The sequence below is a fragment of the Ischnura elegans genome, chromosome 8 (assembly GCF_921293095.1).
Source record: "Ischnura elegans chromosome 8, ioIscEleg1.1, whole genome shotgun sequence".
Lineage (NCBI taxonomy): Eukaryota > Metazoa > Arthropoda > Insecta > Odonata > Coenagrionidae > Ischnura > Ischnura elegans.
Window position 1 is genome coordinate 59,323,777 of NC_060253.1, and position 14,660 is coordinate 59,338,436.

Here is a 14,660-nt window from a genome sequence, read left to right on the forward strand (position 1 = left end):
TCCCTCGTTGTTTTTTTTCGATTCTCGCATCTTTCTTTTACATTTACTCATTCCTTTCATTAGTTGTTTCAGTGTTGGGCCCTCAAAAGGTTGTAGCGCTTCGAGGTTCGGGTCTTGTTTAGTTAAAGGTTTTTAATTCAAAATTGTGTAGTTACTATTTTTTCATTAATTCTCTTTATCGTAATTTAGATTGGAAATGTATATGCTCTCATGCAGTGGCGTAACTATGAATATGCTTAGGAGGGATGGGATGGCCTGGGGTGGCGACCTCCCCCTAGGTAATGGGGGGCCCGGAAAAAATTTGACATATTACATGCCTGGAAATACATTTTACATCATTTTGGCGCTAAAAATTTAACTATAAGGATACCGTAATTATTCGTCGAAACTAGGCAACAGTTTTTAATAATTCTTTTATTTCTCTGAGTCTTTGTGGGGATCTATCACGATCTATCCCCTCATCCCCCAGCCCATTGTTACGCCACTGCTCCCATGGATCTGCAACGACCGTAATGTACAAAGTATTTCTAATAAATTTAACGATGCAGTCTCCTCATGATCTCTCAATGAGTCCTATTTTGACTATTCCAGTGGCATAGTTAATCGTAGATAGGTCTGAGAGACATATCGATGTATCATGAATTATCGCGATGTTGAAATTGTGTGAACTTCCACTGTTAGTTAGCATTGACGTATAATGGTTTAGCCCAATGAGGGTGTAATCAATAAGGACTACTTAAGGAAAGTTTACGGTGATTCCGATTTCTTCCTCTTATTTGTCTTTTGAGTCGCTAACTCAAAAAACCAGAATAATCGAGATGCATATACATCTAACAATAAGCATTACCCCGCTAGCCACCTCAATAGGCGTGTGGCGGGGGTGTTAGGACCAAGAACCCTACATGGTACACATATCCTAACCAAGAACCCTACACTGGCCGTTTACGTAGAAAAAGAAGATTCTCTAGCGAAAATACGCCTAGCATTAATTGAAATCCTCCATCGTCCTGAGGAAAAACCAATTCCCTTAATTCGAAGGGGATAGTGATAAAGGCTATGATTAGCTGCTACGGAGTAGAAATTATGGTGGAGGCGGTCAAATTTCTCTAGTCCCAACCCGCCTCGGAGTCTTTTGTCATGGAAAGGTCGAGTGAAGGCATTATAAGAATCGGGTGAGCCGACCAGCCGACGGGGGTTACTTCCCGTAACCATCACCGACCAGAAAAACTAATCGAAGGAATCTAAAGGCAGAAAATTATTCTTACGAGAGATTATACATAATCTTCTCTGGTTACAGCACAAAATGGAAACTTCCTCGAAATTAATCTTGCGATTCAACGATCTAGTAAATTTTCCGTCGGATAAAATCGGAACCTCATAATGTGCGTATATTGTCGTATAGGAAAGATCGTTTTCATCTACAATCTTCTCACCTTGTTAGCATTATAATATATCGCAATTAGTGTTAGTTATTTAATGGAGTGTTCGTCTTATATGTAATTTTCTAAAAACCCAATCCAAAACAACTAATTATATGAACAGCGTGTGCAACGCGAGAACGGTAGCGAGTTATTCGAGACGATTTGTGCATTGAATAAGTGCTCATGTTTCCCAGATGTTGCCCCTTGCAATTTTCGAGCATTAACCTTCAGATATTTTGACCCGTCAGCGAGACCTTTTCTAGCAAATGCGTAGTTTGGTGTGAGAACGCTATGAATTGGCGCATTAAGACTAGGGGTGAGGGTGGAGCGTTGTACAATCGCTGCCGCTGACAAATGCCCTCATTGTCAGTCTAGGCCGAAGCATAGGCGGATTTGGGGGGGGGGGGGGGGGGCCGGAGGCACGTGCCACCCCCCCCCCCCCCAGGCGCTTAAAATATGGACAAGAGTTTTAATTCAGTTATCATTACGTTCGTTTTTTTGTGTATCACAGAGACTCAATCATGTAAGCGTTGAGCCCAATTCAATTAGACAGATTTGCCGGTCATTGGTACGTCGTTCGCTAGTCAGCGCTCGGAAATGAAGCATTGCCTAAGTTGGATAGAGGAAATGTTGTTATTGTATGTGTAACTTACAAGTAGTTATATTTTTAAATTCAAATAAAAGAGAATATTTCGTTCAGTAATAATTGTGTATTGTTTTTAACCTTAAATACGAGAAGACCGTTTCTCTGTCAGACCCTAATATATGTTCCCAGGAAAAAATCCTGGATCCGCCCTTGGGCCGAAGTGGTTTATTTTTTATTTTTGTCCAGAACTGTTCATAAAATTCTCTACAAATTTCATCTAGGTTTTTTCTCTGTTTGAACCAAGTAGCGTTTTTTGCCCATTTTCCCAAAGAATCAAGTTTCTCCCTTACTGCCTAATCAAACAAGCGAACGATTACTGTATATATATTTTTGATAATTGATCCCAATGACTTAATGTGATGGGACATAAATTTTGACTTTTAGATATAAGCTTTATGATTCACATTTTAAATTTATGTTAGGAAAGAAAGCTTCCGCAAACATGGCTTAGTTGATTTCAGTGGAATATGATTCATTGATTGACCCTTTTCAACGCTGAATCCAAAAATAGCCTTCATTTACTTTCATCTCTACAAATATTGTGCCTATTGCATTTTAAAAATTTTCAGAAAGTAAGAAACTGATAAATTTTGCGACTTCAAAGTTGTGTGTAAAACGTATTTTCTTTTGATAACTTCAGGTTGTATTTCATGCTTGCCTTCTTATCACTAAATAGTTGAAAAGTCTGGAGACAGTTGGGGGGGGTGGGGTGTGACTCATTGAACCTTTACTTTAAAGTAAATCACGGAAAATGAGCAGAGATTTCTACTTTATGGCACATTTCAATTTATTCATTTCTACACATCTAATTAATTGTTTTAATAAAAATTATGATTCCACTGTTAACCAATCTCATAGCTGAATATCACATGTGGCAAAAGTGGTACTGAGGATTTTGAGGAGACGAATGTTGGCGAGGGAAAATGATAATTTGGGGGTCAATCAGTTCGGTTTCAAAAGGGGAAACTCAACCTTACGTGGTAGCGGTAATGTGGACCCTGGTGGAGAGGAACCTCTGCCAATTTTCCACCAAAGTTATCTTGATATTTTGTTTCCCACCATAATCTATTATTTGTTTCTCCACACATATTCTTCTTTCTATGCCCATGTTCTTCCATTTCCTTCTCTCCTCCGTTATTCATTAAGTCCATGATTCATGGTTTCTTAATCCTTCTGCTGTCTACACATCCAATCTACTTATCTGCCACCTTCAGTATTCAAGTTTTTATCCCAGCCCACCCTTCTACTCTCTGCGTATCTCCCAGAAACTATTCTACACCAGTTTCTGGTATTGCCATCTGTTTGACCTCTTCAAACTTCTACGTTCCATTTCTTTACCTTCCTGATTTTCCTCAGTCTTCTGAATCTTACTTTGCATCTAGTAAGCACTAGGTTTTGGTCTAAAATCCACATCTCTTGCTGGACAAGTTTTTCACTCTTGAGTGAACTCTTGATAGTACCTAGTCATCGGATCTAAAAAATTGGCACGTCCTAATATTGCATTACACAGTGTTAAAAGTTTTTAATGGATCTCTAAAATATTTACTTAGTTTTTTCACTGTCATTTGTCTTTATGGAATCATTTTAAGCATTGTTGGGTGTTTTCTGTGCGAGTATCCTTTAGTAAAATGAAACATGAAATTTAAAAACCCATAATCAGGTAAAAATAATATATCAATGCAGAAGTGGTCTATTCCTTTTCAAAAATAAGATAGCACCACAGAGATGTAAAGTTTTTAGTCCAGAGTTGATGCTGAGTCCTGGTTTGAAATTTAAAATATAATCCTATTTTTGTAGCTTCTTATTTTCAAATATGCTGTGCATTTAGCTTAGGCTTTTGCTTGGGAACGACAATTTCACTTAGTGTTAGCGAAACTTCATGTTTTCCTACTTTGTAAAATCAAGAGTTAACTTTATTCTTAAACCTCTTTTTTACGATGATGCAGTCGATCTGATATCTCCCCAAACCTCCTGGACTCTTCCAAGTATACGTCTGACCTTTATGGTGACCAAACCATGTGTTTGTGATGAATAAAATTTTCCCTCTTCAAAATTTTTCTGCAATCTCCCCCAGGTCGTTTCTAATTACTAATCTGAATTCTTTTCTCTTTTATTGCATCCCTGTTTTCCCCAAGTGAAGCGTTCCAGTTCCCCATTTACTTCCTTCTCTCTATGGTTACTAGTGGGTATTAACACTTGAGCAACCACCACATTGACGAGTCTAACCTCAACTTTTACTTCCTACATTCTATTGCTTACCTGCTCTATGCCTACTATTATTTTTCCCAGCTTCCCTTTAATAACTAAGCATCCGTGCTGTCTTTCCTCCCCATCACTATAAATGATCCTGTATTATCTCCAGTAGTCCCCATTATCTTCCCATCTCACTTCGCACATTCCCAAAATCCTATTCTCCCCTTATCCATCCCTATTTTAATATTTTCTACTTTACCCACCCTCATCATTGTCCTAACATTCATTGCACCCTCCTTCTCCATCTTCTTGGTCTTCTCTTTTTCTTTCTTGGGTGCTGCTGCTGATGATCAGCCTTTGCAAGGGTTTCACGTGCTGATGACCTCAAGGACCTAGCCAACCTCAATTCTGTGTAAGAGCACCTGTCCTTTAGTGTCAGGTCCCGTTCGATGAGTTTCCAAGGCTTATTTGATTGTACTGTAATGTTTTCAGGAAAAATATAGTTGGTAGGATTTCCCATGTCCACTCCAGCAGTGGTTTTTATGTGGCACCATCACGTAAACTACCCTTCGTCTGGCTCCTGCTCGTCAATGTGTCTGGAATTGATAATTTCGAATTCCTCCCGGCATAGCAGCTTTAGGGATTATTGGAACGTGACAAAAGTTTAGCCCAAGGGAAATAAGAATCAGCCTTGATGAAATAAAATGTAATTCATGTATGCTTCTTACTTTTCAATTACCTGATCATGATATCTAATAAGAAATGTAAAGTAGATCAGAGGAAGAGAAGAAAATTTGATGTCTCAGAGAACCAAGAAAAGTTTTTTACTTGTTCAGGCAGGTAAAATTTAACCATGTGTGTTTACAAAAATTTAAATTATTTTTGTAGAGTATTGTTTCAGTTGTGATTAACAGTGTGAATGGGTTGTTCAAGTTAAATTATGTAAAATGTTGTGCATGTGGACATTTTAAATTTGTAATGCTTTCAATAGGCTTTATTGATGTAAGGCCTGGTTTTTCTCAGTGAATAATGGCAGTGAAAATTGCTCGGATTTCACACCGGGTAAGGTCCTCACAACAAAGGTGCAACTCGCCCAAGGGTGCCGACTTAGCAAAAATATTGGGGGGGCCCAAACCAGGGATCTTGCCCCCGGGAAATTTTATAAGTATGGAGTTTTAAGTTTTTTAAGCATTTTAGAAGAGTCATATGATCAACATTAGAACCCTGATAACTTTAATCTTGATATCTGGACACTCCGGGGAAAATCGACAAGCCTGACACATTTTTTTCTTACACCCATCACAAATTTTTGAGGGGGCTCGGGCCCCCTCAGGCCCCATGGAGTCGGCGCCACTAAACTCGCCCATCTACCACAGGGATTTGATTCCTGAATCCCCGAGGACAATGGGCAAGTTGCACTTAAAAAAATTGGAAGGAGATATGGAGGACCTTGACCAGTGTGAAACCAGACAAATCTTCACAGGCTATATTGATATCCCACTGTGGGTGTTTTATTATTACTCATAGATTATTATTTAGACTGATTGTTTTTTCTTAATTTTCAGATTTTCTTCTTGTAACTGTTGCATCAAATAGGACTGAAGGCTATAGAAGGTTCATCAGGTCTGCAAAGTATTACAATGTGCCAGTTAAGGTATGTTCTAAAGTCACATTTTATGTAATATCTCATTTTTTATGCTTTAATTTCACTGGGGGATCAGGTCGGTGTAGTAGCTTGAGTGTTGGCTTCCCGCCCTGTGGGCTCGGGTTCGAAACCCGGCGGTGGTAGAGAATTTTCAGAGATTGCTCGATCCCTGCTTGAATGTTGTGTGTAAGAACATTTAAAGCGCAACACTCCATCTGTTGGATGGGACGTTAAGCTGTGGTCCCTTTGGCGCCTTTCTTTAAGAGCAGGCTAATGCCGACACTGGGTTTCTCTCCAACCTTCCTTACCTACCATTCCCTTATGGAGCAAATGATCTAAGCTGTCAGTCTTGTCCTCCAAATATCGTACCATCTACTTTCACTATGGGGAATTAAAATCACGAAACTTCTTATGCACTTTTATCTTCTCAAATCATTCTGTAGAATTAGATAATTCAGCTTCCTATCAAGCATATGCAGTGAGAGGAGTTTTCAATTTCTATTTTGAATATTAGAGTATTTGTTAAGAGTAGCATTTTTAATTCATTTTCTCCAGGATGACTACTGTCGATGTTCAGTGAAATACCAATGCACAGTTTTTGCCATCCATTCATAATAAGTAAAAGGAAGTTGCCATAGAATGCCAATTGCCCTAGCCCCAGTGAGAAATGGGTGGTGGAATCCACGTGGAACCCACGTGGAGATGTAACGTGGATACCACGTGTTTTTGGTCGTGGAATCAACGTGGAACCCACGTGGAAATTTGGTGGAAAAATTAAAACAGCAGTAGGTGCTGTCCTAAAACCATTAAAACCTCAACCACTCTATATCTAAACCTTCTATATATGTAGGTGTCTACGATTTTTCATGTGCTCTCATGGCTGCCTTTCCACGAATTACATATATAAAAATAGAATGTGTGATACATTTTCACATAACTAGCGTGGTTTCAGGATGATAAATGATGCAATGTCACCAGAGAGTTAAGTTCCACAAATTAGAAATTCTGTTTAACATTTTATGCTAATCACCACAAATCCACTTGAAATCAACGTGGATTCCACGTGGGTCCAACCACTCAATATCCACCACCACCATATATCCACGAGTCAACGTGGATTCCACGTGGGTCCCACGTGGATTCCACCACCCATTTCTCACTGAGCGCCCTGTTGCGGATATAGAAAAAACTGAAGGGGGGTGTAAAAAATTTCTTTTCAAAGTTTAAGAAAGTTTTATTTAAACTGATTATACACATACACAATACAGTGCCATCTTATGATATAAAAAAGTTACAATCATGGTTCTGCAATGTGAGGCAATGCAGGCGGCCCCGCAAGGGGGGTGTTCACCCCCTCATATGTATCCACAACAGTGCCTAAGCCTATGTGTACTGGCCTGTTATAGGTATCAAAATGTAGTGCACCAAAGACCTTGATATAATGCACCCAATTCTATCTCAGTAGTTCTAAAAAGGAGCAAATTGAGGTATAATTCAGAGTCTAAACCCTATTTAGTTGTTTTGAGTCTGAACAGTTTAGCTGTGGCCTTCAGACTGAAGTGTTTGGAGAATTTTTTTAAAATTATTTTTTATTTATCTCAACTACCCAACAGCACAATGCAACCTTTACATCGGGAGTTTAAACAATCAACAACAGACGATCACACACACCCATGTCCTGGAAGGGGAAACATATCCAGGTGGGATTCGAACCCTTGACCTTCTGGTTGGTAGGCGAGGACTTATCCTTGCTGCCACCGAAGCCGACAGTCGAATTTTACCTCAATTTTTTCCTTTTTTTAACATTTCTCTCATGATTGTCCATAAACATGGAATTTCTCTCATCAAAGCGTGTCTGTCTTGGAATTTATAGGTCTTGTTAGCTTCCCCATAACAAAAATGCCTGACCCTTTAATATTGACTTGTTGTTTACCTAAGCTAAAAAAATGCTTACATATTATTGTATATTGTTCACTTTAATGATCATTCCAATAATAATAAAAATATTCCTTGTTATTATGGGAGAGAATACCGTAATGATGTAGTTTGAAGTATGTATTTACTTTTAGGGCAAGCTTAAAAACAGATAAATAGATTCTGGCAAAGACTTTGGAAAGACTGTCGGACTCTGACTCCTCTAAAATTTCTAATGTGAGATGAGAGTGCAATTCATTTTATGTGTGCAGACTCTTTGCAATTCTTTGCAGACTCAAATTTTCTTGCTCTGTGTTGATATTTATAATTCATAGAAGTTTAACCAGATGTTCTAATTCGTTTTTCTTTTGTGTGAATGTGGTCCTTGACATTTATTATGATATGAGTAAACGAATGATATGAAATGATTTTTAGAAGTATTCATCTTAGATTCTGATCAATGTCTCTAATCAAATTGTTTTCCAAACTTCGGTTCAGGTTCTTGGAATGGGAGAAAAATGGCTTGGCGGTAACATGAATTCCGTGGGAGGTGGTTACAAGGTGAACCTCTTTCTGAAAGAACTAAAAAAATACAAGGACAATAAGGAGAAGATTGTTATGTTTACAGACAGGTAGGGGTCAATTTTTCAGCTCTAAATTCCTTGTATTAGGTCATATGCTCATACTTAATTTTCACCTCTCTGTAATACATTTCAATTGTTCATTCATATTTCCAGCTTTTTATTTGCATCCAGATTCTAAATGGTGTTGTGAACAGTTTACAGGGGTCGTAGTTGTATCATGTTGAGGGACCCAGTGCGAAAAGGTTTCTTTGGGATGTATTATCCTCTGCTATCGGTTTGCATACCCTGGAAGGTGCATTAAAAAAGCATGAAATTGAAACCTGTAACTATATTTGTCCCTTAAAGGTCTGGAGTATAATGACAATCAGTCCAAAAATGCATGTTTGCTGGTGCACAATTCTGTGTTTAGTGAAGGGCAGTTAAGGAGCTTAAAGAGTTACGGACCCCAGCATTGTTCTTTGAACTCAGAAATTTGGCATCAACTCACTTGAGATAATATGGTTAACTCAACTGTCAGGGGGAGTGTTTAGGTCTAGCTGGTCTTACCTGCCCCTCTGGATAATGGCTGCAAAGGGTAGGGTGGGGTGGAGATGTAATTTTTGTGGCCCATTTCAGATAGTAAAACCTGAATAGACAGCTCAACTGTCCAAGCCATGAGCTTGGACCCTATGAACCCCTTTCATCAACATCATTAGTAAACAATTCTAAGATTGGTTTGATGCAGATCTCCATTCCTCTCTCCTATCAGCTAGCCTTAACATGTTAGTGACGTAGGTATTTCTTCTCTTTTACATCCTTTACAACATGAATGTCCTATGTAACTCATTCGAGGATGTCCCATGCCCTTCTTCCTTCCACCTGCCCTTCTACCATTGTTTTCTTCCGGCCATCATGCCTCATAATGTGGCCAACTAAGTTGTCCCGTCTTCTCCTTTAAATTTTTACAAGAGTTCTCTTTTCTTCCCAGTTCTTTCTTCTCAGCACTTCCTAATTATGAATCCCTTTACTTTCTTGGAAATATTATAGATGCTGCTATAGTAAATTTGGACTTTTTTACAAATAAATTTTAAGTCCACCAGATTTCATTGCCTTTGCATAGTTTTTTTGGGTTCAATCAGCACATTAACCCCACCCCTTTTGTTTGCCACCTGGAAATACTTTTAAATCCTGGAAATCCTCTGTCCTGGGAAAAATTTGCTTTTAAATTGTGAATGTCTTTCTGTTTTCATCCATATCTCAATTAGTGCTCTTAATTCTGGGGAATGGATTCATTTTTCCTTCCCAGGGCTTTTCTTGCTGCACGCAATTCAAATGTGTAATTTGAAAAGAAAGTGTGGAATGTTAGTTATTTGAAGTTTTAATACATAATCCGGAAAAGACTGGAAATGTTTTTGGTAGGACCTAGAAAAACAACAATTTCATTTTTATAATTAGTGGGTGGACAACATAACAATCAATTCCCATTTGGAGAACTAGGAGAGAGGGAAAGTTGAGCATTGGCAGTGTGTTTCCCAAATAATAAATGATTGGTGTTTACCTATGCATGCCCTAACTTTCATATGTAATTCCATGATTATTTTCAGTGAGTTTAGAAGGATATCTGATAATAAACATAAGGCCTCTGAGTTAATGTTTTTCATTGGTACTAATCAGTGGCGGTTCTAGAAATTTTTCTGGCTGCCCCCCTCAAAAACAACCTGAGATGTAGTAGGATAAGTACTGAACATTGGACTGAGCTCATAGGTGCCCCATTTTGCTTGGTTTCCTATGTGGCCGCGTACTTTGCTTACTGCTTAAACCGGTCCTGGTGCTAATGAGTATGGCGGAAAATTACTTCTAATGTGAATGCATGACAAACATTGTCCTAATGAATTGGACCAAGTCCAACTACATAACATAATTTGCATAGTTGACTGCTCATAGCCAACTTACCCACACAGCACAAAGTGAATAATATGCACATAATATTCAAATATTATGCGAATATTATGCCACCACAATGGTATAAAACGCGCATATTATGTACATAATATGTGCATATAAATGGTATAATGTCCTCATAAATTGCGGTATTATGCGCATAATATGCGGAATATATGCAGTGATGGAATGGCATAATATTCAAATATTATGCGAATATTATGCCACCACAATGGTATAAAACGCGCATATTATGTACATAATATGTGCATATAAATGGTATAATGTCCTCATAAATTGCGGTATTATGTGCATAATATGCGGAATATATGCAGTGATGGAATGGCATAATATTTGCATATATACGGAATATATGCACCTTTTATGTACATGCACGATTTATACCATTATGTACATAAAAGGTGCATATAAATGGTATAATGTCCTCATATATTCCGTATATATGCAAACATTATGCCATTCCATCAGTGCATATATTCCGCATATTATGCACATAATATCGCAATTTATGAGGACATTATGCCATTTATATGCACATATTATGTACATAATATGCACAAGTTATACCATTGATGTGGCTATATATATGCACATATTATACCCATATATGCCATTTATATGCACCTTTTATGTACATATTATGCACAATTTATACCATGGATGTGGCCTAAAATATATGCGCATATTATGCCCATATATATGCTCCTTTTATGTACATATTATGCACGATTTATACCATTGATGTGGCTATATATATGCACATATTATACCCATATATATATGCACCTTTTATGTACATATTATGCACAATTTATACCATGGATGTGGCCTAAAAAATATATGCGCATATTATACCATTTATATGCTCCTTTTAGGCACGATTTATACCATTGATGTGGCTAAATATACGCACATATTATACCCATATATACCATTAGTATGCACCTTTAGGTACATGTTATGCACATTTTATACCATATCTACGAACCTTTTATGCATATTTTATACCGTTGATGCGTGATAACATGCAGTTGCATAATATTCGAAAATTACATGAATAAAAATTGATTTCTGGAAACGAGGAGAAATTTAATGAATCATTCATGTAGACACAGCATAGGTACATTGCACTAAAACAAGGCACAATCCTTCATCGTTGTATCACAAATATACAAATATTCAGTTAGGAGTCCTATATCATCGCAAATTTGGTTTAAATATCATGTGAATGACATCTAATGACAAACATTCGCCCTTCCATAATCGTTACTCATGAAATTGCGATTAGAAAGTACAAAGTATGTCACACGAATTCACAATCACAACACTCGCGATGATTCCTTCCATGACATCCGCATGGTTGAACATCTACGGTCTTTTCTTAGCGAATGTATTAAAAATGGTCCAAAATGTGATTCCAAGCCACAAAGAGGTCTTCTAATCGTATAATTATCTCTGTGTTAGTCATAGAGTTGTGGCGAGCAATCACGCAAACGATGTAAGCAAGCCGTTCTTGAAAATGCACTCCGAAACAATAAAGATAATATTGTCATTAATAATCACAAACTAAAATAATTATATGCATATATGATCAAGTACGTGATATCTTCAGGGCGAAAGTGCAGCTCACAACCTGGTTCAGTACTTAAGTGCCAAAACTTCGTCTTTCCTTGGAATAGCCTCCCTTCACTTTTCAAGCTGGGACTCTGACTGAAAAAGTACCGTCATAAGATATACATTTAGGTAATTAAAAAAATTAATTAAAGTACTGGGAATAACACTCAAAATTAGGAGCTGATAATTTCAGATTTGCTTTCTACCCTATGACAAACGACAACGACTCACGTACGTGTACTTACTTTGATTTTAAATAAAGTCCTGTTCTTCATACCATGAAGCTTATTATTCCTTATCGTATATGCGTTACCAGAATAGTACTGTGACATAAATTAGTTCCGTAAACCCATCTTTTCCTCTTTAATATTAGATTTTTCAATAGACGTTCAATTCTCCCAACTACGGCAATATGGCTACGGCAACAACTAACAACAATGAACAACAACACAACGGCCATGGACAACGGCAATATGGCTACCATGAACATGCATACATGCATGTTCATGATGGCTACCAAGCTGCGTACCTCGCCAGACCGGAATATGCCGGTGTGTAAAATAAAAAAATAATAATAATTGTGGAGTATTCTGCGAACGATACGAAATTGTTAGTGATATATTAAAACATAAGTTTTCACATTTTTTGATACAGAGGATGTATGATCATCGATTTTTACGGATACAATCACAGTTTACGGCGGCATAATATTTAACCCTTTCACTGCTGTGGACGTACCTAGTACGTCCGCACGACAGACTGCGGTGGACGTACTTTTTCTTCCTCCCTGCCATTAGGTCAGCACTTCCATGAAGCACTTCGAAGGGACCCACTAATCCAGGACCCTCTCCTCGACGAACTCACCCACGCAAGACCGTCTCATCGGCCCTACCAGCGGGGGCCCTACCTCCGGAAAAGTGACCGCTCTGACTGCAATTTGAAAATCAATCAATCAATCCGATCATCACAATATGATTGTTTTCATCGCACTCCTGCCAATCAAGCAATAAAGTACGTCTTTGAACCGTGTTTCTGCGATGAAAAATAATGATTTTGTTAACTTTGATATAATGGCCAATTTCCGGTGGTCCGCAGCCACGTTTTGTTGCAAAGTTAACAAAATCGTTATTTTTTATCGCAGAGACACGGTTCAAAGACGTACTTGATTGCTTGATTGGCAGGAGTGCGATGAAAACTATCATATTTCGATGATCGGATTGATTGATTGATTTTCAAATTGCAGTCAGAGCGGTCACTTTTCCGGAGGTAGGGCCCCCGCTGGTAGGGCCGATGAGACGGTCCTGCGAGGGTGAGTTCGTCGAGGATAGGGTCGGGGATTAGTGACCCTTCGGAGGGTGTACCACACCCATCCTGGAAGTACCTGATCCATGGGCCCAGGAGACGCATTTTAACATTTTCGCCGCATGTGAGGAGAAGGTTTCCGGAGATTGAACAGCAGTGAAAGGGTTAAATATAATGTGCATATTATTCGCATATTATGTGCATAATCGACGGAATATTATTTGCATATTATGCCTATCCATTTATGCAACTTTTATACTGAATAGGATTTTTGAGTTTGCTGGGTGGCCGTTAATTAATGATTCTTATAAGAATCATAATTAATGATAAAATGTTACTAACAACGAAATAATATACATACAATGTCAATATTATTAATAGTTTACGGCGGCATAATATTTAAATATAATGTGCATATTATTCGCATATTATGTGCATAATCGACGGAATATTATTTGCATATTATGCCTATCCATTTATGCAACTTTTATACTGAATAGGATTTTTGAGTTTGCTGGGTGGCCGTTGATTTATGATTCTTATATGAATCATAATTAATGATAAAATGTTACTAACAACGAAATAATATACATACAATGTCAATATTATTAATAGTTTACGGCGGCATAATATTTAAATATAATGTGCATATTATTCGCATATTATGTGCATAATCGACGGAATATTATTTGCATATTATGCCTATCCATTTATGCAACTTTTATACTGAATAGGATTTTTGAGTTTGCTGAGTGGCTGTTGATTTATGATTCTTATATGAATCATAATTAACGATGGGATGTTACTAACAATGTAATAATATACATATTATGTCAATATTATAGTAATAGTTTACGGCGGCATAATATTTAAATATTATGTGCATATTATTCGCATAATATGTGCATAATCGACGGAATATTATTTGCATATTATACCTATCCATTTATGCAACTTTTATACGGTATAAATTTTGAGTGTGCTGTGTGGGTAGTTACGTTCTCAATCTTCCATCTTAATATTCTCTTTTTATTTGAAATATCTTTGTCTTGAATTGTCTCTTGACATTTCTATCCAAAGAGTTCTTTCCATTGTAAACTTGAAGTGAAATATATATAGCTAAATAATTTTAGTGCGATACTATATAGAGAATGTAACAGGATATGTCATGGAAAATAAGTTAGTCAAAAATAATAATCGTATCTAATTGCTATTTTAAATTTAAGAGCATCTTTTTTTTATTTTTCTGTTGATTTGGTTCAAATTTATTGTGGTATTTTACTCTTTATGCTAAAATTTGTGGTGGCAAAAAATTTAAATTAAGAAATATCTCAGAGCTAATTCTTATTATGAATACTATGTATGATATACATTACAAATTATTTAAAATATATTATACA

The 14,660-nt window shown here is 37.3% G+C and overlaps 1 protein-coding gene across 4 annotated transcripts in view; it reads left to right on the forward strand.

The window, feature by feature from the left end:
- The window catches only part of LOC124164305 (multifunctional procollagen lysine hydroxylase and glycosyltransferase LH3), an 83,426-nt gene that overhangs the window by 16,395 nt on the left and 52,371 nt on the right, over nucleotides 1-14,660 (forward strand). For 3 of the 4 annotated variants that reach the window (XM_046541556.1, XM_046541555.1, XM_046541559.1), the window contains 2 exons: nucleotides 5,826-5,914; nucleotides 8,318-8,454. In XM_046541556.1, the coding sequence (XP_046397512.1) occupies nucleotides 5,826-5,914; nucleotides 8,318-8,454 (226 nt within the window). The remainder of the gene's footprint in view (nucleotides 1-5,825; nucleotides 5,915-8,317; nucleotides 8,455-14,660) is intronic. The other variant, XM_046541557.1, reaches the window with a different exon arrangement.